General features: G+C 41.7%; 1 protein-coding gene across 1 annotated transcript in view; it reads left to right on the top strand.

Moving 5' to 3' along the window:
- Window positions 1-24,433, top strand: part of CLIC6 (chloride intracellular channel 6) — a 49,193-nt gene extending 24,760 nt beyond the window's left edge. Inside the window, exons 2-6 of the mRNA XM_007054614.4 lie at window positions 11,036-11,145; window positions 11,691-11,816; window positions 13,711-13,817; window positions 19,622-19,803; window positions 22,545-24,433. Of these exons, the coding sequence (XP_007054676.3) occupies window positions 11,036-11,145; window positions 11,691-11,816; window positions 13,711-13,817; window positions 19,622-19,803; window positions 22,545-22,706 (687 nt within the window). The 3' untranslated portion in view covers window positions 22,707-24,433. The remainder of the gene's footprint in view (window positions 1-11,035; window positions 11,146-11,690; window positions 11,817-13,710; window positions 13,818-19,621; window positions 19,804-22,544) is intronic.
- The last annotated feature ends 1,040 nt before the right edge of the window (window positions 24,434-25,473 follow it).

Raw genomic sequence — 25,473 nt, 5'->3', positions numbered from 1 at the left:
GAAGGAAGGGAAGTTGTGCTGCCTGGTGTTCCTCCTTACTTTAACCCTATTAAGAACTATTTGAGAATAGGGGGAAAAAATGTATTTCCCCCACACTCAAAAGCCAAACCATTTTTGGACAAACTAGGGATGTCAATTAATTGCAGTTAACTCAAGCAATTAAAGCAAAACAGATTAACTAGATTTTTTAAAAATAGTTGCAATTAATCGCAGTTTGAATTGCACGATTAAGCAATAGAATGCCAATTTAAATTATAAATATTTGTGGGGTTTTTTTTTACATTTTCCAATATATTGATTTCAATTACAACACAGAATACAAAATGTACACGGCTCACTTTATATTATTTTTATTACAAATATTTGCACTGCAAAATGATAAAAGAAATAATATTTTTCAGTTCACCTCATACAAGTACTGTAATGCAATCTCTTTATTGTGAAAGTGCAATCTACAAGTGTAGAATTTTTTTCACATAACTGCACTCAAAAACAAAACAATGTAAAAAAGTTTAGAGCGTACAAGTCCACTCAGTCCTACTTCTTCAGCTGATCGTTAAGACAAACAAATTTGTTTATATCAATGGGAGATAATGCTACCTGCCTCTTATTTACAATGTCACCTGACAGTGAGAACAATCATTTGCATGGCACTTTTGTAGCTGGCGTTGCAAGGTATTTACGTGCCAGAGATGCCAAACATTCATATGCTCTTTCATGCTTCAACTTGTAGATTTTTAAAAATCTTTTTACAGTGCAAATATTTGTAATAAAAATAATATAAAGTGAGCACTGTACACTTTGTATTCTGTGTTGTAATTGAAATCAATATATTTGAAAATATAGAAGAACATCCAAAATATTTATAATAAATTTAAATTAGTATTCTATTAGTGTTTAACAGTGCCATTAAAACTGCGACTAATCCTGACTTCTTTTAATTTAGGGATTAATTGTGATTTTTAAAAATTGTTTGACAGCCCTAGTTCAAACTTCAAACCAAAAAACACAGGAAATGCAAAATTTCACCCTCAGGCATTTGCTAGAGGCATGGAAAATTTTAGCTCAATACGTGAAAGTTTCAGGAAGTTATGAGTGACTGAACATCGAGTGGTTCTGATAGCAGCTATTATGGAATTTTAGTTGCAGCAATTTCTGTGGTCATGCAACTGCAGAATACATGGAGCCTTAACTATTAGATCATAACCATATATACAATGTAACACAATAAAAAATACTACTATTTAACTCTTATATAAAACTTTTCATCTGCAGATCTCAAATCCTTCACAAAGGAGTGCACTGTGAAAATCTCCATTTTACAGATAGGGAAACTGAGGCACTGGGATGGACATGACTTGCCCTAGCTCACCTAGCAAACCCATGTCAGAGCCAGGACTTGAACTGAAGTTTCCTGAGACCCCCGCCAGTGTCCTATTCAGTAGGCCACACTGCCTAGTAGAAGCCCCTTTGTTAGCATGCTGAAAGTTTAAAACAGGATTACACCCAGCCCTGTAAGCTTAAATAGAAGAGGAAAGAATGGTGCATGGAACATTTCCCTCCACTTTGGACCTTTGTGCTGGTCCCATACACAAAGCAAACAATGGGAGAGAAGAACAGTAAAAAATTGATGAAAATAGTAGAGCATAAATTAATAATCCCATTAAGCAATGGCTTGTGATTACAAATAGCAATAATCAAATGACACTGTCAGAGTATACAGATCATTGCATAAAAGGGGACTTAATGAAAGCTTTTATGTGGGCTTTAATATTTTCCTTGTCTGTAGACACAGCCTTCATAAATGTTTGATTAATGAACTCATTAAGCCCTGACATGACTAGGAAAGACATACTTATCCCGTGACCCATCATAATTAAAACGTGAATGCCATTTGTTCAGGATAGTAGCTGGAATCATTTATTTAAGTAGCAGAACAACACAAAAAACAGCTTTTGACTTAGCCTGATGAATTAGCTCACCCTCATGGACAAAACAAAGATATTGGGCTTGTGTTACATCAATCACAGTGGTTCACAGGTAGAAGGCAACTTGCAATACCACCTGGCATTCTATCTATATTTACATGGATATTAAAATTATAGCTGCTTGGAAAATTTCAATGAACTATTTTCTATGCACACCAAAAAAAAAAAGAAAGAAAGAAAGAAAGAAAATGTTAGCAATTTTTCGCCCTTTCCTAATCAGCTCTAAGTCACAGTGATAGCAAAATGGGGAAACCCATTCAGTCCTTTAGAGGACAGTGAGAAAGTAAAATGAAGTTCTGTACACACACCAAGCAGAGCTTGCAGTAGTAGAGCACTGATCAGCACTGCAGAGAAAATTACAGGGATTTCTACTTGCAGGCTGCAAAATTCCATAGCTACACTACGTGTCTCACAGCATTAGTGAGTCCGGCACGTGGGCCATACTTGATTCTCTTACCACTGCATCAGGTTCCTGCAGTGGGACACAGGGAAAGAGTCTTACTCTCCAAAAGAAGCAGCACTTACTATACAGAAAAATCCTTCCTCACATCAGGATGGCATGGTTCAGTCAAAGCTGGATTGCTTAAGCCACAGGGAGACATACATATTTTTTTAAAAACATGGTTAATAAGAAGTGTACAGGCACTGTGGATGAATTCAGTCCTTTGCAGAGGGCCTGCAGATGACTATATACCACTTAGGCCCTCAAAACAGGGCTTAGGTGACACATGGGCCTTGCGTCGACCTGCACAGAGGTGAATGTAGGATATACCATTTTACAAGGTGAGTTGAGGAGCATGATGCGTTGGCAGGTCTCTTGATTTTATTTTATTACAGGTCTGATATTTGGTGCTTTTCTTAAAATCTCAGCTCCAGGAGTTATACAATTTGTGATTATCACATAATTATTTTACCCCTGACAATTTTAATCCTCTATTTACTAAACCTTAGTGTCATAATTAAGGATTTCCGTAATAGCCAAAATATCTGATGGACTGATTAAATGAATGATGGAGGTTTTATTTTACTGTGGTATTTGTTAACCCATTTTGTTTCTAATTTGTGAAAGTGACCTTGTAAACACTATTAGGCTGTGCAGATATACCAAAAACATGTTAGAATAAGATACTGTATAGTATACTAAGATGTACAATTCTGTTAGCTGTGATATTATGTATGATGGGATTTTTGTCTTTGGGGGCAGCTTAGACAACATTGCATTAGCATTTGAGTGAGGGTGATGACATGTAATCTTTCTGTGCTTTGGTTGCTCTGGAAGCTGTGTGTGTATGTGTGTGTGTGTGTGGATGTTGGGTTGGCGGAGGGATGGGGAGGAAAAGGATCAGGTAGTGTGTTGACCTTTATTAGAATAATTAAAACTAGCTTTTGATTCTGGCTGTTAGGCTGTCCTAGCACTGTGGCAAGCTAGAATGAGGATGCATGTGTACAAAAGTTCCTGCTACCGGATTCAGGGCAAGCTGCCCTGGAACCAGTATTGCACATAGATTGAAATTTGATGGTAGGGGCCCATTTTAACAACTTTATCATCAGAGGGTTGGAGTCTGGACTGAACAGAGCCTTGGCGGGGGTTTATAGGCTGACACTGGTACTGTGAATTAAGCTGATTGAAAATGAAATGAGGAGAAAGTGAGGCACATGAGCTGGTGTGCCATACTAACATCTTTAGCAGGGCACTATACCAGAATTTTATTTCTCTGCATTGCCACTCAGCTCCCCTATGCCAGGGGTCTTCATTTGTGTCTCACTCTTCTTTGAAGACGGGGGTACAATGTCTAGTGATAGCATTCTGCATTGTTACACAGGGGCCCCAGGTGTTTGCGGTTCTGTGGGTATGCCTGCACTGGGGCTAGGGGTGTAATTACCAGCTCAGGCAGTCATAACTAAGCTAACTCTGATCAAGCTAGCATGCTAAAAAATAAAAGGGGACCCACGGAGGCACTAATGGCAGGAGGGGCTAGCGACCTGAATACATACTTAGGGTCTCAGATGTGCTCACGTTTGGGGTGGCTAGCCCCTCTGGCTGCTTGCGCTGCCATGGCTACACTTCTATTTTTAGCATATTTGCCCAATCAAAGCTAGCACATGTACGTCTTCCTAAACTGGAAATTACACCTCCAGTGTAGACATATCCTTGAGTCTCATGTCAGGGTGGATAGGAACAGGGAATGCTGAAGACAACAAATTCAGGCCACTGAGGGAAAGCTAGTGATATTTGATTTGGTTGCATTTTTCATGCTCTTTGCACTGGTGTGTATGACTATACAAGGTGCAAGGCAGTGGAGAATCAGGCCTGCCTGGCATCTCTGATTCACTAAAATGTGAACGTTTTTGTTGCACTTTGAATGTAATGATATTTGTATTAATTTGTTCCAGTGTCTAAAGATTGGTATATATTAGAAGGTATATTGGCAAAGTTTAGCTGGAGAAAGAATTTAAAATTCATATTTACAATCTGAAGATTATGATTTTATCATTATTAGAAATTATATGTTTGGATGGTATCTTCTGTTGAGTTTTCTGCTTATAACATAGAAATGCACTGGTAACAGGGTTCACTCACCACTGCCGCGCTTCCTGTTGGCTGTCCTGGGGATTAGCTCTGCTCGCCAGTGTGCCCTCTTCTGCTGATGTCTTGCCACAGTCATGTCTGCTCCAGGTCCCACGTCACTCCAAGGATCATGGTGTCCTCTTCAGGACACAACCCACTGGCTGTGGTGCACTCTGTGTGCCCCCCTTCCACAGTCCCTCAGCCCAGCCACTGCCTCAATTCATTTCCTTGGGCCACTTCCCCACGACCCCAGCACATTCTTCGCCCTTACCTCAGGGCTTCAACCTGCCAGTCTTAGCAAGAGCTCTCTCTAGCTTCCCCCGTCCCTGCTTGTAGCACTCCTCTGTCCAGGTGCTGGCACTCCTGCCTCCTGCTAGGGGCCTGATTTTCCCTCCTCAAGCTCCAGGCAGCTACTGAAGCTGCTCTTCCCTGCAGCCCTTCTTATATGGGTCTGCCCAACCCCCATTGACTCCTCCTCACAGCCCCTCTCCTATTAGCTGCTTTCTGCGTAGCCTCTCTAGGGCTCCATTAACACCTTACAAGCCAGTCTGGGGCAGACACTCCAACACAGCACCTTTACACTAAAGATGAAAAAAGATTCGAAATCAAGGTTTCTGTTTGATCATCTCCATCCTACCCTTATAATAAGAAGTCACCAGTTGCTATGGCATCTTGGAGATTTCAGGTATCTATCATAGGTTTTTCTAAGCTCCCTAGGAACCTATTGTGAGAGTACAGTGTAATATTTCCCAATACATGTAGGTGTAGCAGATTGAGCACTCACCGCCACGGCGCCTCCTGCTGGTTGCCTTGGGAATTAGCTCCTCAGCCTCAGAGCGCCTCCTGCTGGCCAGTGTCTCTCCTGGACTCCAGTGCCCCTTGCCTTGGGGTGCTGCCCCACATGAGTGCCCCCATGCTCTGGGTCTCCCCGCCTGGGGAACCCCCTCCCCCTATGCCCATCTTACCTCAGTGGCTACTGCTAGTCATCATCTGGCTCCTTTTCCCTGGGGCAGACTGCAGTCTGTAATGGCCACTCATCATTGGCAAGGGGGTTGGACCAGCTGCCTCTGCCTATCCCCAGGCTGCACCTTTGCAGCCCCAGTACCTCCTTAGGCCTTTAACAAGGCCTCAGCCTAGGGAGTTGCCAGGATGGGGTTCCCCAGCTCCTCTTGCCCTTCCCCAGCACTGCTGTGCTTCAGGTACCCTGTGCTCCCAGGCAGCTAGGTCCTACTCAATCCAAGCTGGAGTGAGACTGACCCAGCTCCTCCCTTAGCCCTTCTATCCAGCTGTGGCTGCCTCCCCAAGCAGTCTTTTCCCCTAGGAGTGGGGTAGCTGCCCCGCTACAGTAGGAAAATGGAAGTGGAATCTTCACAAGGTTTTCCATTAACACTTTACTGCCATCCTCAAATAGAACATTGAAGCACAAAAAATGAAGTTCAGGTTTCAAAGGATGTTAAGTCTGCATCATATTCATAGACTGTTAAAATGACAGGAAAGAACTTAGACAACCTAGGGCCATCTGCCTCAGTTCCTGTGTTCCACCTCTTGCCGTAGCTGTAGGTCAGTAGCTTCTTGTGCTGCTGATGGCTTTCAAGATTTGCTGTCTCCTGCCTCCGACTTTGCTGTTGTTAGAGGCTGACCCTGCAAAATTGGAGGCAAGCTACTGGCATTCATAATTGTATCAGAGGTGGCTGATGCAGAGCCCCTGAAGGCCCATGACAGCTGGTCTGCTCTCCGTTCCATGAAGTTGGGGCTCCCTGCGGCTACCAGTCTTTCAGGCCTTTAAATTTGGTGCTGTCTACATGGCAGTCCTCCCCAGTAATAGGAAGAGACAATGGTTTGGGTATGACTACATGAGAGACTGCCTCTCTCCTTGCAGTAGATGAGATCAGTTGGGACATCTAGTGAGTAGTTCCCCGGTGTAGGCAGGAGATGGCTGTTGGCAGAATATTCTCAGTTTGGGACCCTCAGCTCTAGAACTCACTTCCCTGTCTTGGGCTTGCATAGCCAGAGTCTGTGGACCTTCAGGACATGTTACATTACAGGGCCATCGTTTCAGAAAAAATTAGGAGAGACGGGGAAAGTTTGGTCAGCATTCTCACTTCATGGCTGCTCTTGGGGGATTAATGGGCTGGTCCCATCTTGGAGGGGGGTGGGACACGAAGGTGGCATCCTGGTCCGATTCCGGACATTGAGAGGAAGAGGAAGGTGGGCTGAGGTGTATGTGTGTCACCGATGGCTGGCACAGGACAGAGATTGGAGCCTGACCTGCTCCATGCTGAGCTCAAGCCCAGGGCACCACCACTGCATCCTGTCCACCAGTGGGGAGAGAGAGTGGTGCTGACAATGCACTGATAAGGAGCCCTGGCCCAGCCTGCCCCACAGTGGCCCCCAGAGACCTGAGGGAGATACCACATCACCAGCTGGCAATGAGCTATGAAAAGTTAGTGGGAGGGGCAAAATCAAAGTCTGGGGGCATAAGGCAACTGCCCCCTCTCCCCCATAGCAAATGACACCCCTGTTGCACAGCCTGTATGCCCAAGCTTTTGGGTCAGGAGGAGTGCATTGATGTGATGCCAGTGTTTTGCCAAGGAACTCCCACAAAACTTTTTAGCTTGGGATCTTTTTAACTTGTTATAAAACTTGTGTCCCAGAAGGAAATGGAGAGGCATTGGGAAACAATTTAATTTATTTTTAGTTTTAAATCAAAATGCTTTTTTTATAACCACAGGAGGCAGCACACTGGACAAACACAGTAAGCTACATTCACTAGAAAATTTATAGTTGGTTCCTGAAAATATATAGACTAATATCATGCTGCTAATAAACCCTGGTGTTCATCTTGCATAATATGGAAAGGGACAAAACCTGCAAACTGTTGGACTTCAGTGGGAAACAAAAAGCCCAACAGCATACAGGACTGGGCCCTAAAATTATTGAAAAAAAATATTTACATTATTTCCAAGACATTTCAAGCTTGTTGTATAATTCTTTGGCAATGTTTTGTCATTCATTTTAGCCATTTCCCCATTATTTTAAGTTCATCTCTCACTGGTGGTTACCAGCAACTTGATAGATGTATAGGAGAAAAAGGAAAGAGGTCAGCTATTCGTTATTGTATTCATAATCTATTGCAAAATGGACAAATGGGAAAACCAGTATTATTCCCCTAAATCAAGCTGATGCCCCCAGAACATAAAACTTTCTCAATCATTAAAACATTGCACTTATAAATAAGCCATCCTGTTGCTTCTGTAGCAATTCCAAAAGCTGCCGATTCCTAAGCAAACAGATAACTAGGTTGTTGGTAGACTATTTGTCATTCCAGTTTAATAACAAATTGATGGACTCATTGTCTACTTCGCTTCTGCATTTGTCATGGTAACGTGTCTGTCTTCATCTGGATCCCTGACTCCACCTTATGGAAAGTTACACAGAAGAGCAGGATGGAAGCTGCTCTTCTGAGTCCCTGAAATTTACTGTTACCAAGGTGATGGGAGACAAAACAAATTGACAGCCTGGCTGTCTATGTTCCCTCAGCTTCAGTAGCAAAAGTTAGAGGGACCCAAGCTTCTAACTTTTATGTCAAGGGAAATTGGTACAGGATCATGAAAAGAAGTTCATTCTGTTGTGACTGTTGATCACTTAACGATCTGTAAAGTTCTCTGAATGCAACAGTAAGCCTGACAAGGGGATTTCTTTTGCTATCAAAGCCCTAGTGAATACAGTGTGAATGTCAGTTTATTTGGAAAGAATGGATATATGTTTTGTTTTTCAGGGGAGATGCCCCTTGTTTCCTCAAGGTGCAACAATTTACTATCATTTGAGATTATTTTTAATTATTTTTTATTCTGTATAAATCAAATTCCCTTGTCATAAATATACAGCTGCTTTTGATGAGTTTAAATGCCTTTGTACCTTACTTTTCCGCACTATTCGTAAAACTCTAGAATTCCACATTCATTTTCATTTCATTTTGAAATGCCACCACTGATCATTATTTAGTAGCAGGGACGGGTGTGGTGTCCCACCATCCCAAAATAAAATAAAAATTAACTGACTTGTGCACCATTCTCACACCTCCCTCTGTACTATCTGTTTTTTTAATAAATAAATAGGGTAAACATGTGTCCCTAAAGACAGGCATATCCCTGTTTTTAGGGCCGGTCCCATCAGTTTTTTATAGAAAATAGTGTTTTGTCCCTTAGGCGCCGACTCCGTGGGTGCTCCACCCACCGGTACCCTGCCAAACAGCTCCTCCCTCTCCCTCCCAGCACCTCTTGCCCACGAAGGATCAGCTGTTCAGTGGCATGCAGGAGGTGAGGTGGGGAGGGGAAGGAGTGAGGGCAGGGCACTCAGGGGAGGGGATGGAATGGGGTGGGAAGAGGTAGAGTGGGGGTGGGAACAGGCGAGGCAAGGTGGGGCCTTCGGGGAAGGGGTGGAGTGGAGGTAGGGCCTGGGGTTCAGAGAAGGGTCAAGCACCCCTGGGGAAATGAGGAAGCTGGCGCCTGTGTTTTGTCCTTACTTTGGTAAGTCGTGGCAGACTGCTCACTTGAGCTGGTGAAATTAAAAGCAGCCTGGGTGGGCAGATAGGCATCCCCAGCTCTGTTATACAATAGCACCCTTCTTCAGCCAGAACTTGAAAACAAGAGCTTAGGCTGATGTATAACTTTGTACTACAATATTTATATCTGATTTAACTAATGCTTCCAAACAAAATTCTCTGTGATATTATGGTGGTGTTTATCAGCTTGATAATCATAGCCTTTATTATTGTTGATGCATCCAACAATGGAGCATAATGAAGTCAAGAAGTTAGGTGTGCCAGTAACTCCTATCTTGTTTTTGTAAAACCCTCATGTGACAGGCATGGAGTCTATTGTGTTAAAAATGCAAAGTTTATGTATTATTGTGAGATTGTACGTAACTTTTCTAGGGAGGAGATGTGGCCAGTGTAAACCTTGGAAAGTGTTATAAGCTTCAAAGAACTATACTGAACACTGGGCCAGACAAGAATGACAGAGTTAAGAGGGAATCTCTAGCGGGAGGGAAATACAAATGTAACCTGCTCTAGTTATGCAAAAAACTAGCCTTTTGAAGCTCTGCCCTGAAGATTATTTGTTTCCGGAATCTGAAGATCAAAGGCCAAAGCTGTATAAAGCAGTGGTTCTTAACCAGGGGTACATGTAACCCTGGGGGTACGGAGAGGTCTTCTAGAGGGTACATCAGCTCATCTAGATATTTGCCTAGTTTTACAACAGGTTTCATAAAAAGCACTAGCAAAGTCTGTACAAACTAAAATTTCATACAGACAATAGCTTGCTTATATACTCTGAAATGTGAGTACAATATTTATATTCCAATTGATTTATTTTATAAGTACAGTATATGGTAAAATGAGAAAGTAAACAGGTTTTCAATAATAGTGGGCTATGACACTTTTGTATTTTTATGTCTGATTTTTGAAAGCAAGTAGTTTTTAAGTGAAGTGAAACTTGAGGACACACAAGACAAATCAGACTCCTGAAAGGGGTACACTGGTATAAGGAAAGACAGAGGGCATAGCTACACTACAAACTTTTGCCACCACAAATTACATTGGAATAAAGCCACCACAGTTAGTATATTGCTCGTGCACCTACATACTTTGCTTCTTTCATCGGCACTGCTCATACTCACCAGGAGCACTTGTGTTGATTCACAGTGCAGTGCACCATGAGTAGGTGCAACTCGCCACCATCCAGTACTCTATCTTTGGGAAGTTTTTGCAATGCATGGTGAGGCAGAAACAAATCACATAGAGCTGACTGGGAGCAAATGGTCAACTTCGCAGCATGCAACTTTCTCCCTCCCATACTGTCATTTCTATCCCACAGTTTTCATGCCGTTTTAAAAAAAGAAAAATCCCATGAACCTGCACAACCCTTCTCGCTGTTCACCATCTCTGACAGAAGCATGGCGCCTGCACTACTCTGACAATTGTGATGAGCATTGCAAGCACAGGACGCACAAGAGATTTATTTGATTTAGCCTCCTAACTGCTCTTGGCACTATATCTCAATTTATGATGTAATATATTTTGCTACATCTTTTCGTACTGGTGTTTCCAGAAGTCATAACTGGTATAAACATGTTAAGAATACATATAATTATTTAGAGAGATTTATGTTAATATGGAATCTTTCTTTTAAAGTAATGCTATGATTTGAATTTTGTTCACTAGTTTATAAAAACATTAGTTATACACTAAACAAACCATTTTAGAACATCCATTTCTAAGGAGACATTACAAGTGTTTGGAGGAGTATATAAAGAAACATTGTATAAAACTATTTCATTATAAATGATTACAGTGAGTTGCACCTGCTTTCACCAGATCTCAATTTTGTCCATATCCTTTAAACAGCAGACAGCTGACTGACTTTGCCATTATAAAAATAGTTTTGCTAAAAGCATATTTTATTGTTTTTCATTGTAGGCTGGTAGTGATGGGGAAAGCATTGGAAATTGCCCATTTTCTCAGCGTCTCTTTATGATTCTGTGGCTAAAAGGTGTTATATTTAATGTAACAACTGTAGACTTGAAAAGGTAAGATTACAGTATATATTTTCATTTTCAGAAGAAAATTTCCAAAATGATTCTTTTAAAGAATGTATTGCTTGTGGTAACTTTGAAATACACATGCAGACTGATAGACATTATTTATACAGCTAATTGGTATTTTCATAGCTCTTTATAGGCCTGATTATTATCTGATTTAAACTGATGTAAAACGGTAATAATTCCACTGAAATTGATGGGGTTAACATGGTGTAAAATAGGTGTAAGTGAGAGGAGACTCAGGTTCTATATGGTCAATGCATGGAACAGATATTAATTAATTAATACTAATGAATGCTCACAACATCTCTATGAGGCAGAAGATTATGTCTTACCTTTACAGAGAGGTAAGCTGAGATAGAAAAGGGGAAGTGATTTGTCCAAGGCTACCCAGTAATTGCAAGGATAATTTAAACTATTTTATTTGCTTTAAATAATACCAGTGTACTACTGCAAAAGTGGAACAGATTACTACTACTACTACTACATGTCTCTCACATAGCTACTTACCCAAGGTGTTTGTACCCTTTTAGAAAACCTGCAGACTTACAGAATCTAGCCCCAGGAACAAACCCTCCCTTTATGACTTTTGATGGTGAAGTGAAAACTGATGTCAATAAGATCGAGGAGTTCCTAGAGGAAAAATTAACACCACCAAGGTACTGTGCTCTTGCATGTCATGTTTTGCTTTTAGTCCTTCACACTGCCTTCACTGCACTCCCTGACAAAATTCCCACTGGTTTCAGTGACAGCAGGATCAGGTCCTTGGTTACTTTCTTGCCTTAAAAAATATGTATGAAATATATTAGATTTAGAAATACTGATTCTGCTCCGATTGAACTCAATGAGCGTTGCGGTTGACTCCAATGGAAGCAGTAGTGAGACCTAGCATAATGGTGTTGTTCCTGTGAGCTCGTGAGGGTTAGATGCTGATTGCTAGACTCCCAATGACTGAAGTAAATGGGAATTGACAGTGTTCAGCACCTCACAGGTTTTGATACAATTATTGTAAATTAAAGAAACATTTTCAGTGTTAAAAAAATCTCTATTTAAATTTGCTCTTCCAGCAGTATTTCCTCTGGGCCAAATCCTCAGCTGGTGTTAATTAGCACAGGTCCATTGATTTCAATGGAGCTATGCTGGTTTACACCAGCCAAGGATCTGGCTCTCTGCATGTGCTGTTAGTTAAGGACAAGTCATCAGAAATTATTAAGTTTTACCATCCATGCAATGGAGATTAACTACTAATTTGCTTTGTGTAACATGCAATAACTGTCTGCAATTTCAGTATCAAAATTTCCTTTTCAAAGAGATGGCAAAAATAGCAACTCCCTAGAGTTAATAAAGGGTCTGAGCCAACACCTGCTGAAATCAATTAAAAGACTCCAGTGCCGATTTAAGTCAATAGGAGCTGTCCTTTATGGCACTAATCAACTGATTATATCCCGCAAGTTTGTTATGATGCAGACATGCCAACTCTCGCAAATTGATAGTGAGAGATGCAATTTCCAAGTAAAATTAAGCCTGGCTCCTGCTGCCAGATTGGGAAATAGGAGAGGGGACCCCACTGCAGCCCACCTTAGGCATGGGGAAGGAGAAGAACCTTAAGAGGAGCAGAGGTAAGGCTGGTAGGGCTGAAATATGGCCTAGAGGCTGCAGGGGGGTTGAAGTGTGTGTGTAGGGGGAACGCTGATTGTGTGTGTGGGTGTATTGATGGTAGGTTCTGAGCAGATGTGGTAAATGCTGGGAGAGCGAACTGAGTGTAGTGGGGGTCAATGAGGGCTGAACTGCTGGGCTGATGTTGGGGATTGGGGGACTGAACTGAGGGGAGCTGAATTGAGGGGGGTTGGGTGGGGACAGAACTGATGGGAGATTGGGTGACAGGATTAATTGTTGGGCAGGAGATGGACAGATATGGAGGTGAGAGCTTCTGCAGCAGGGGCCAAAATCACCGTCTCCAGTACATGTGGGAGAGTGGGCAACGCTAATTGTCACATGCACATACCCTTGCAAAGAGCAAGGGAGAGTTCAAAAAATCAAGATTCTGACCTAAAACACCACAATATTATCTTTAAAAAAAAATAAAAATCTCATGATTTTTGAGGGTCTGACTCACCATTTTTGATCTCTTGAAGTTGGGAATACTGATGATGTCACTACAGTAATTCTCAAAGAGTGAAATTCACTCTAGTGCAGAGGGCTCATGCAAGGACCTCCATACCATTATAGTAACCTACTATTTCTCTATATTTGTGCTTTGAGATTTCCCTCATTTTCTTCAAGTTGTAAAACGATGAAAGTTGATGAGTAATTATGGCAAGAAATAGAATTAAACTTCTGGATACTAGGAGTAATTGAAAAACATTTGACACAGTATTTATTTTGTATGGTCTAAGTCGTTTCCATTTTAGGAATGTTTCCTATGAAAAATACTTAGCCATACTTTGTTCGCAATGGGGTGGAATAAACTGCTGTTCATATAATACAGGAGTAGCTGAATGTCAGAAAAGAACTTGCTAGTTATATGACATCCTTGTATTTTTAATTCCTCAGGTACCCCAAACTTGGGCCAAAGCACCCCGAATCTAATTCTGCAGGAAATGATGTGTTTGCAAAATTCTCTGCTTTCATAAAGAACACAAGAAAAGATGCTAATGAAAGTAAGAACCTGCAATCTCTACATCATTATCGTTGATAACTGGAATGAGTTGAAGTTACATAATTACAGCATAAAGTTTTGCACGAACTTTCAATCTAGAGTAACAAAACCTATCTGTATTTGCACTAAGGACTCATTCTAAGCAAAAGCTATCTATGGCTTTCCAGGACATGAAAGCTTAGGAAAGCTGCAGATCCTGAGGAGGGTAATCTGTTCAAGAGAAAGGCCAACACATATGCACTATGGTGAAAGGAAGAATTAGTAGCTTGTTGTTTTTGTCAACAAACTTCACCATACTGCAATGGCTTGGCTGAATAGTATTTAAGGCCCTGATCGTGCAAATGCTTAACTTGCTGAAGGTGAGTAGTTCCACTGACTTAAATAAAACTACACTTGTCCAGAAAGCTAGGCATGTGCCTAAGAATTTGCAGGATCGGACCTATGAATGAAATACAAAAAAGCAAATGCTTTTTTCTTCAACTTTAAAAGAAGTGGTATAAATTTAATGAAATGAACATACTAAGTAAGTATATATAAGTATCAAGTATCAGGGAGTTGCCGTGTTAGTCTGTATCCACAAAAACAACAAGGAGTCCAGTGGCACCTTAAAGACTAACAGATTTATTTGAGCATAAGTTTTTGTGGGTAGAAACCCCACTTCTTCAGATGCATGGAGTGAAAGTTACAGGTGCAGACATAAATATACTGGCACATGAAGAGAAGGGAGTTACCTCACAAGTGGAGAGCCAGTGTTGACAGGGCCAATTCGATCAGGGTGGATATAGTCCACTCTCAATAATAGATGAGGAAGTGTCAATTCCAGGAGAGGCAAAGCTGCTTTTGTAATGAGCCAGCCACTCCCAGTCCCTATTCAAGCCTAAATTCATGGTGTTAAATTTGCAAATGAATTTTAGTTCTGCTGTTTCTCTTTGAAGTCTGTTTCTGAAGTTTTTTTGTTCAAGTATAGCTACTTTCAAATCTGTTATAGAATGTCCAGAAAGATTGAAGTGTTCTCCTACTGGCTTTTGTATGTTACCATTCCTGATGTCCGATTTTTGTCCATTTATTCTTTTACGTAGGGACTGTCCGGTTTGGCCAACGTACATGGCAGAGGGGCATTGCTGGCACATGATGGCATATATAACATTAGTAGACTTCCAGGTGAATGAGCCTCTGATGGTGTGGCTGATGTGGTTTGGTCCTCTGATGGTGTCGCCAGAGTAGATATGGGGACAGAGTAGGCAACGAGGTTTGCTACAGGGATTGGTTCCTGGGTTAGTGTTTCTGTGGTGTGGTGTGTAGTTGCTGGTGAGTATTTGCTTCAGGTTAGGGGCCTGTCTGTAAGCAAGGACTGGCCTGTCTCCCAAGATCTGGGAGAGTGAGGGATCGTTTTCGAGGATAGGTTGTAGATCGTGGATAATGTGCTGCAGAGGTTTTAGCTGGGGGGTGTACGTGATGGCCAGTGGTGTTCTGTTATTTTCCTTGTTAGGCCTGTCCTGTAGTAGGCGATTTCTGGGTACCCGTCTTGCTCTATCAATCTGTTTCCTCACTTCCCCAGGTGGGCATTGTAGTTTTAAGAATGCTTGATAAAGATCTTGTAGGTGTTTGTCTCTGGCTGAGGGATTGGAGCAAATCGGTTGTATCTTAGGGCTTGGCTGTAGACAATGGATCGTGTGATGTGTCCTGGATGGAAGCTGGAGGCATGTAGGTAAGTATAGCGGTCAGTAGGTTTCCGGTATAGGGTGGTGTTTATGTGACCATCACTTATTTGCACTGTAGTGTCTAGGAAGTGGATCTCTTGTGTGGACTGGTCCAGGATGAGGTGGATGGTGGGGTGAAAACTGTTGAAATCCAGATGGAATTCTTCAAGGGCCTCCTTCCCGTGGGTCCATATGATGAAGATGTCATCAATGTAGCGCAAGTAGAGTAGGGGCATTAGGGGACGAGAGCTGAGGAAGCGTTGTTCTAAGTCAGCCATAAAAATGTTGGCATACTGTGGAGCCATGCGGGTACTCATAGCAGTGCCACTGACTTGAAGGTATAAGTCATCCCCAAATCTGAAATGGTTGTGGGTGAGGACAAAGTCACAAAGCTCATCCACCCGGTGTGCCATGGCCTCATCAGGGATACTGTTCCTGACAGCTTGTAGTCCATCCTCATGTGGAATATTGGTATAAAGAGCTTCTACATCCATGGTGGCCAGGATGGTGTTTTCAGGAAGATCACCAATGCATTGTAGTTTCCTCAGAAAGTCGGTGGTGTCTCGAAGCAGAGGGTCTGAGGAGAGAGTCCAAATAGCTAGATAATCCTGCTGTAAGAGTGCTCTTCTCTTCGTGTACCAGTATATTTATGTCTACATCTGTAATTTTCACTCCATGCATCTGAAGAAGTGGGGTTTTTACCCACGAAAGCTTATGCTCAAATAAATCTGTTAGTCTTTAAGGTGCCACCGGACTCCTTGTTATATATAAGTATAATATAGTCTAATTTTTTTGACAGTGAAATTGAAATAGCTAAGAGAATTAATTTGGAATAGTACTTTTTGTGTAGTAATGACTTTTCTAGGATTTCTCTGAAACAATTTGACTAGCTCCAAAATGTGGGAATTTTCATTCCAGTGCAGTTTTTTAAATCAAATAATTAAAATTTTTTCCAAGATTATGGAATTATGGTACATAATTCTACAAATGGTCATCATGTTTCCTGGCCTAGAGGTAGATGAGAATTTGACAGAAATTCCTCACTCTCTGGACCAGCCATCTACATTCACTGTGGGTGAAATCCCCTCCCCTCTCCCTTCACAAAACTGAAATCAATAAGCTTTAAGTAGGAAACCAAGCAAGGGTTGGAATTCACCTTTCTCAGCCTACCAGCATTGCTGAGGGGCTACACTGCCACATCCATAATTCATACCTCCTGTTTGTCCAGCCACTGCATTCGTATAAGCAAGGGTCCAATGGCTGAACCTTCCCTCAACACCTCCCTTCTTCTGCCAGGTGGTGAGGAGCCCACCACCCATCATCCGGGGCACACACAGTGTGAAGGTGCCTGCTACCATGTCTCTGTTGCTCTGTGCTGTTCTCCAATATTCAGGGCCTTGCTGGATTGTTTCTGTTAGGAGGAAAAATGGGTGATACAAAGCAGGCATTTCTTTGGTGCAATTCTGTTTATTTACAAAGAATGTACAGAGTCCTGTTTCCTTGAACACAATTAAAATAACCAACATCAGGCAGTTTCCTTGCTCACAGTTCCCAAGTCTGTCTCTCTAGTCAGTTATGTGCCCCAAAGGGTGCTGTTTTTGCTCCTTTTCAGGGCCATGCTCACAACTGCTTTTCTCACTGTCCCCTAGCTTTCTCCAGGCATTTCTGCCTCTGAAATACACACAGCTACAACCAATCCCCAAGACCCTGCATTTGAAATCATAGAACCCCTAAAAGCACAAGTCTTAGCTTCTAATCAGGCCTTACCATGTGTCCCATTGCCTTGGATTGTGGCTTCTGTTGTTTTCAGCTGTATGACTGCATAAAGGGGCTTAGTTGCTCTGCCTGAAATAAAGGTGCTTAGCATACCCCATTAGCTTTATCTAGGCCTGTGATTGTCTGTGGGTCAAAGATCCACTTGATGTCAGCCATTAACACCTTCCAGTATAACCATCTCTATCCTTAATGTCCCGGTATGCTGACATGGGGGCTTGACTGGTGTGGAATGCTTCGTACTTGTACCTGTCTGTCTGCACTTAGGGAATTTTCACCCTTCTTGAGAGCTGGTTGAAAAGTATTTTTTTTCCGCCCGACAGGAAAATTGTGATCTTCAGCAAAAATTCAAATACCAAAATAATTGGGCCAAAAACTGAAAGAGTACAGTTTTTGGAAATGCTGCCATAGTGCTTCATAAGATTTGTATTTCAGGTGCTTCATGGCCCCTTGCTCCTCTAGAGGCTGGGCTCCTACATCTCCCTTGATGCACTGTGGTCTTCCCTCTGGGAGAGAGAAGGGAATTAAGGGGAACTCTTGCCCATATTCTGTTATTGGAGATGTAGTCTGCCTGGGTAGCCCGGCTCATAGAGGAGAGTGGAGACATGAGTCAACTAAAGGTATGTCGGCACTGCAATTAAAAACCCATGCCATGACTGGTCCGTGACAGCTGATTTGGGCTCGTGGGGCTCAGGCGAAGGAGCTGTTTAATTGTGATGTAGACATTTGGGCTCCAGTTGGAGCCCGAGCTGAAGGGTCTGAGAGCTGCAGCCCAAGCCCAAACATGCACACAGCAATTAAACAGCCCATTAGCCCCAGTCCCACAAACCTGAGTCAGCTGGCATGGGTCAGCCATGGGTTTTTAATTGCAGTGTAGACATACCCTAAATTACAGCTTTCATGAGGCACCATGGCAGCATTTCCAAATCAAAATCTTTGGTTTTGGCTGAAATATTCAGATTTTCAGGTGTTCGGTTTTTCGATGAAAAATCAAACTTTTTCACAGAAAGAAAACACTTTTCACAAAAAAAAATTGTTAGTTGCAAACCCAGTTTTCTGTCAAAAACTGTTTTGATTGAATATTCTCAATCAGCCCTACCCTTAATGCTGAAATTTGGCATAAACATGTCAAGAAGGATATTTTGTAAACCATTTCAACTCAGTTGGTTTTACCATTCTTCTAAAGAAAGAAAAAAGAGAACAGTTTTTGTTTGATTTGCAGACAGACATTCTCCACTCCCATCCACCACTCTAAGAAAGAAAAGGGCAAACTTTGTTTTTTAAATTGCACTAATCTAATCCTTTGAAGTGATGTACTTTTATGTTAAAGTATGTTTCAGGGGGTTTGAAGGGTGTGTTGGGGTTGTTTGTTTGTTTTTTGTTTTTTTTATAAATACACCTTTTTAAATGGGGGTAAAGGTAAATAAACATCAGCAGGAATCACAGAACCACATTCATCTTTAATGTAAATCCATTAAGTTTAGCTACACCAAACCTGATTTTGGCAATTCTGTACCAATTGACCTCACTAGCACTTTTGTTATTCCCTTATTACATTAGTATTTAGCAAGCCCAGTAAAGGATCAGAGCCCCATTGTGACAGAGATGGTATAGATACGGCAGCTATACTTAACAAACATTATATCCCAGAGAGCTCTATGGACAGGTACACACTTAAAACATTTGCCTCTAGAGTATTACTGGTTATGGGGGAGGTGATTTTTAATGACATTTCTATCCCAGCAAAATCCCTATTGTAGATACAGTTAAACCAGCATAAAAGTGCTTTTACTGATACAGCTTATTTTGCTTGAGGAACCAGTGTGAACTATACCAGCAAAAGCACTCTTCTGTCATGCCAACAGGAGCTGCATCTACAGTAGGATGGTTTATCAGTGTGACTATTGACTATACCAGTATAGCTATACTGGCAAACCTTTTATGGTCTAGACTAGGCCTACATTTCAGATAGGATTCAATTAATGGCGGAAACAGATAAACAGTATGGATGGTTTCAGAGAATGGGGTAATAATAAACTGAACAGATTAGAAAAAAAACAGAAATCACAGCTCACCTGTTGCTTAACTAACTGATGTCAGATGGAAATGTTTTATAACCATCATAGCACAGGTAGTTCTCAGGAGGGATTTGAATTAGGACAAGGGGCAGCTTTTGGAATATGACAGAGTTTTTCCTATGCACTGGGGTTGGCATGGGAGAACCTCAGTGTGAGTGGGCTTAGTGTTTGGAAATATCTGATCTCCTGGGTTTCTTCTACTTTTAGAGAGAACTCAGTTCACTTTTCTCTAACGTCTATTTTTCTGAATGTAGATTTGGAAAAATCCTTACTTAAGGCTCTAAGGAGGCTGGATAACTATTTAAATACCCCCTTGCCTGATGAAATTGATGCCTATAGCACTGAAGACATCACTGTTTCCAGCAGAAAATTCCTGGATGGAGATGAACTCACCTTAGCAGACTGCAACCTCTTACCCAAGCTCCACATCATTAAGGTTTGGATTTTCTCTTTCATGATGTGCAAAGACTGGCAACACTGATGCACAAGTACATTTAAAAATGACATAAAAATTGACATATCTTTACTGAAACAGACACACAAATGCTATCTCAACCCAAGGTGAGAATGGAGTCAGAGTAAAATTTAGCCTAGCATGTCTAACATCCTTTGGGGGTACCCAAACAACAGCATAATGACCTACTTCCATTTTCTATCTGACAATGTAATTCCTAATGTCTGGATTCCACACTTGTTAGATGGCCTAGCTAAAAATAAATAATTTAGCTAAGAGTACTGCTGCTAGCAGATAGAAGCTCTGCAGCCTCTCACATTTGGCAGCTGTGGAGGCTTATGGGTTCCAAGATAGCATTACTGCCTTGGCTACAGTTACATTGTTATGACCATCGCTGAGATTCTCCTTGTGGTTGGGCACAAGGGCCTGGATGCACAAAAGGAGTTAGGAGCCTAAGTCCTTATTTTGTGTGTCTTAGTTCCAGTTTCGGGACCACTGTGTGATCATAAAACTCACGCTGAAACCCTGTAAGTGCCTAAACTTGCTCGACGCCTAGGTTTTTCCGGTAAAAGTTCCTTAGGCACCTATGTTTCATGGTAAATAGGCCCAATGGCCTGTGATGGGATGTTAGATGGGGTGAGAGCTGAGTTACTATAGAGAATTCTTTCCTGGGTATCTGGTTCGTGAATCTTGCCCACACGCTCAGGGTTCAGCTGATCGCCATATTTGGGGTCAGGAAGGAATTTTCCTCCAGGGCAGATTGGAAGAGGCCCTGAGGGTTTTTCGCCTTCCTCTGTAGCATGGGGCACAGGTCACTTGCTGAAGGATTCTCTGCACCTTGAAGTTTTTAAACCATAATTTGAGGACTTCAATAGCTCTGACATAGGTGAGAGGTTTATTGCTGGAGTGGGTGGGTGAGATTCTGTGGCCTGCATTGTGCAGGAGGTTAGACTAGACTATCATAATGGTCCCTTCTGACCTTAATATCTATAAATCTATAAGTCTATGTTTCTGTCTCTAAGCATGCACGCTGTTGCCTCCCTGTGGGCATCTGGATGCCTAGCTTCTGCCTAAGCCCCAGAGTGATTCATAAACCAGGGGAGGACATGTGTTTGGTTGTTTAACTCACCTGTGGGGCCTGAAAAGGTACATGTGCTCTCTCGCTCACTCGCTCTCACTCTAAGAGGCTTTTGGACCAGAGAGTACAAGCATGAGCACGACTCTACAGCCTGGTGGTTAGCAGTCTTACTGAGGATGTGGGAGACCTAGGATGTGCACCCCCTGGTCCAATGAGAGTTTCATTATTTATCCACTGTGCAACAGCTTCAGTAGGTGAGATTGAGGGACCCCCTACATCACAATATTTCATAGCCCGATGGTTAGAGCACTCTCCTGAGAGGTAGCAGATCCCTGTTCAAATCACTTTTCCCACTGAGGTGAGGCAGGGGTCTCCCTTATCCCAAGTGAGTATCCTAACCATTGGGCTAAAAGTTATGAGGGAGGTCCTCCTCTGCCCTCACCCCTGACTAATGCCTTTTGTGCATTCAGGCCCAGGCTGCTTTATTGGACTCCACTGCTGGATCCCAACTGCTTCCTAGTCTACTGGGTCGGAGCAGCATCCAGCCTCTCCTAGGGTACAGAGTATGTGCCTAGTACCTCTTCTTGGGCTGTGGAACCCTGAGGTCCAATGGCCCTAGGTCCAAAACCATTGCTGATCCCTCAAGTCTCCCCAATAGCTTACACACCCCTTCATAAAACAAAATGAAATCCATAAAACAGACAGATTCCCCAAACTCTCGCACACATGATGACATTTTAGCCTTACATGCCTTCCTAAGTCAGCCCGCTTCCCTGAGGGGGACTGTACCCACCCAATTGCCATATATGGACTGATTCAGAACGTTTTTCACTCCTTCATTATTCCCTCATAAATTTGGGGCTGAAATTTGACATGTGAGTTTTTCGGTACTTCTCACAGGCAATGAACTCTCTCTGTAGTGCCCTTTCCTGTCAGTGCCTAAGACCATGCAGGTTGACTGCTATGTCAGTTAGCAGGACCCAGAGGTGCAGGAGTTGCGCTTTTACCTCACCGGGCAAAGTTTTTCAGTGAGGGAGAAGGTACAGTTGACACATCATTTGGGAGTACGCAAATGCATGTTTTATTCAAAATTTGGCTTCCATCTTGGTTTTTAGATCACCTCTGGTAGGGTATATTCCCCTAATATCTTTTATCTCAAGTTTCAGTATGTGAAGTAAGTAAGTAAGTATAAAACTGGAATGTGTCACAAGTTGTGTATGTTCCAAATAAGATGTTTGCTTTAAAATATCAACCAAACATCTATTAAAAGATTTCTCTTCATATTCGGTGGGCTTTTCAAATCCACCTATGGAATTTGGGTATGCAGGTAGAAATGTATGGGAAATGGGCAACTGAAGTCCTTAAGTAGCGTTGAAACTCTCAGTTATTTGGTTTTGTAAAATCTTTTCATCCCCAAACCTACATTTTGAGCTTAAACTACTTGACAGTCCCTCTCTAACTAACCAGCCCTCCTCCCCCACATCTGATATCTTTCTCCTCTTTATCTTTTTTTTAAATTTAAAACGTCAAAAATGGATTGCTAAGACAGAAGAATGGAAGAAACCTATTGATTACAAGCATTGCGTGCACTTTGTTTACACAGCTCATGCTTCTAGCAGTCTCTTTTATTTTTTATTTTTTTAAGGTTGTGGCAAAAAAATATAGGAATTTTGAGTTTCCACCTGAAATGACTGGGATCTGGAGATATTTGAACAGTGCTTATGCGAGAGATGAATTCACAAATACTTGTCCTGCTGATCGAGAAATTGAGTTTGCATATTTGGATGTTGCAAAAAGAATGAAGTGATGGATTAAAAGATATCTCTAGTCTACATTTCTTCGGAGAGCTGGATGGGAACAAACCAAGATAAATACAGAGTACATTATGCAGCATAATTTTAAGTTCTGTGACTGGCCAATTCTTCTTTCTTTTCTTGCGTTATATTAAGCTCACCCTTAAATTATATGTATGTATGTCTGCTTATGTGTGTGTACACACACACACGTATTGCACATTCTGTGTTAAAGGTTTCAGATCAAAATTCAAACATTCGTTGAAATTACGGTAATGGGCTTGGCACACAATTATTACAATTTGGCTGGTTACTCTTGGTAAAAATGTTGAATTTTGATACTAAAATTCCCTGCTTCTTACACATTTAGTGTGATTATTACTGCCCCTAATTTCTCAGTTTATTTCAGCACTCCTGTCAAAACTGACAGTTGACTTAGAGATCTGTCTGAGAGGCAGAGGAACATTTTTCTCTCAAGATATAGCTAACCAAAAGTATCTGTGACCTTCTGGGCTGCATAAATCTGGGAAGACTGCACAATTGCTGTTGGCTGCACAGCAGGCTGGTTTATCCAGGAGAAAGATCAGGTTTGATGTGGAACCAACTCCCTCTTTCAAAAGCAACAACTCTATATTCCCGGGAGCTGTGGATCAGCTCAACAAAAGCCCTGCTTCACACTGCACAAGTCCCTATTCTGTATATGTCTAGCCCTCGTCTCTCTAAGATCTGCACAACCCATGGGACTTCCTCCAGCCTTAGAGGAGAGGAACAAATATTGCAGCTGACCTGTGGACTATGCAATAAAGTTACTTGGTATAAGTGAAAAGAGAGGGGTCCTGCCCCCTGCACTGGGAGAGGAAATGGAAAACCTCTCTGCCCCTGATTACTGAACTGAGGCCCCCTCCTCGACTTCTACTTGGTATTGGAAAGCAATGAATATGGGGGCAGGAGGGCTATTTAGGAGGTAGCCCTTTCCTTGTTCCTGACTGAACTGCAGAATGTGCTGTACAACCAGAACCAATGAGAATACCCCATTCCCTTGGAACAGGGAACGTACCATCGGAGGTCCATGGAACATGAATGGGCTACAGCCACAGAGGCTGCTTTCTGCTGGTACAGCCCTCAGAAGCACAACCTGTGCAAACCACAGCCCCTGCACTTGCCTGGGAGCAAGAGCTCCAGCCCAGCTACCAAAGCTGTGTTATCCCTACGGTCACCAGGGAGTCAGTCTCTGATGCTTTTGCACAATATATTTTTGATAGGGTTATGTGTATCTAAAGATGCAGTAGATCTATGCATACTAGATTGATCTATTTCATATCTAAGTGTCTAATATAATAGCTATGTAAGAAACCCCCCTCTATTTTAGAATAGACAACCTATTCCGTATCAAGCAGACATCTACTTTTCTTACAATTTGTACTTGATTGTATATTTCAGGTATACTTTGTCTGCACTGTTTAATTATAAAAATACTCAGTTCTGATGCACATCTTGTATCACAGTTATTTTTAAAGTGTTAAATATTGAAATTTTATTTTGTTTTCTTTCGAAAAAACAGACACTTAACCTGTTTTGCAGTACAGAGCTTAAATATTGGGGTTGATAGCTGAGCAATCACTCACCAAATGTTACTAACTGCTGCTTTATATTTTCCAACATACATATATATATATATTCTATATAATCTTTTCACATGCCTTACAAATTTGAACAGAAAATACACAAATTGATAAGTAAATTGAATGATATCCTGTGTTTATTTCAGTGCCAGTGTCCTGACTATGTGCAGTCTATCATTAGCCTGGATTTTGAGAGAGAAAAATGAAATTTAACAAAACCTTGATTTGTCTTTAAGAACTGGAAGAACATTTTAGGCCCTGTCCTGCAATCAGACCCACCCAGGTGCAAGGATGTGCACACGCAGACCCAATTTCAGGACTCAATCCCCAGTCGTTCTGCTCAGAAGTGTGTCATATCGCTGTTACTGACTTTAACTACGCTACCCAGCCATGATTCAACTGACAGTGGTTTACTGTGTTAGTCTTTATTGACTTAAAAAATGTAGCTATCAGCTGTTATCCACCTTTAATCAGTATGAAATTCAACATTACTATGTAATATGGCCTGTTGTACAGCAATATTGTATGTGCTTTACTTCTTTTTCTTTTTTTTTGCCTTGAGGTCACCTGAGGCCCTCATTTAGACACAAACCACACTCAAGTTTGTGCCCTGTGCTGTCCTGAGCCTGCAGTCTCAATCCTTTCAGCCAAAGGGGGCATACCCTGGATATGTAGAAAGTAATGTATTTTAAAATCGTACATCATTTTGAAGTATATTTTGCTGAGATGGAGGGGCTTTGGCCCTGGATAAGACTGAAATCTGTTTTTTGTTATTCCCATGCTCCATCCACCTGGAGGAGGCGTTTTATGGCCCCAATCCTACAATTAATTTCTCTTGGTGCAGTAAATTGCAGGATTGGGGCCAACCTCAGCCTCATATATAGTGCTATTGAAGCAACAGAATACAACTGGGATTTAAAGATTTCAGGAAATATAGTTAGATGATAGTATAAGCAGGGATGGTCAAAAAGTGGAGGAAACTGAAAAAAATTCATTAAAATTTTTAAAAAGGTTTATATTATATAATGATGGTCAAAAATAACAACTTTTCACAAAAAATGCAAAAATAATTTCACCTAATTGTCAAACAATGGAAAGTTCTTGACCAGCTCTAATTAGCTGTCTGTCCCATTAGGATTGCCAGCTTCAGTTGGATGAA

This window comes from Chelonia mydas, chromosome 1, assembly GCF_015237465.2.
Source record: "Chelonia mydas isolate rCheMyd1 chromosome 1, rCheMyd1.pri.v2, whole genome shotgun sequence".
NCBI lineage: Eukaryota > Metazoa > Chordata > Testudines > Cheloniidae > Chelonia > Chelonia mydas.
Note: the sequence above shows the minus strand (reverse complement) of the source record. Positions and strands in the feature narration are given on the sequence as shown.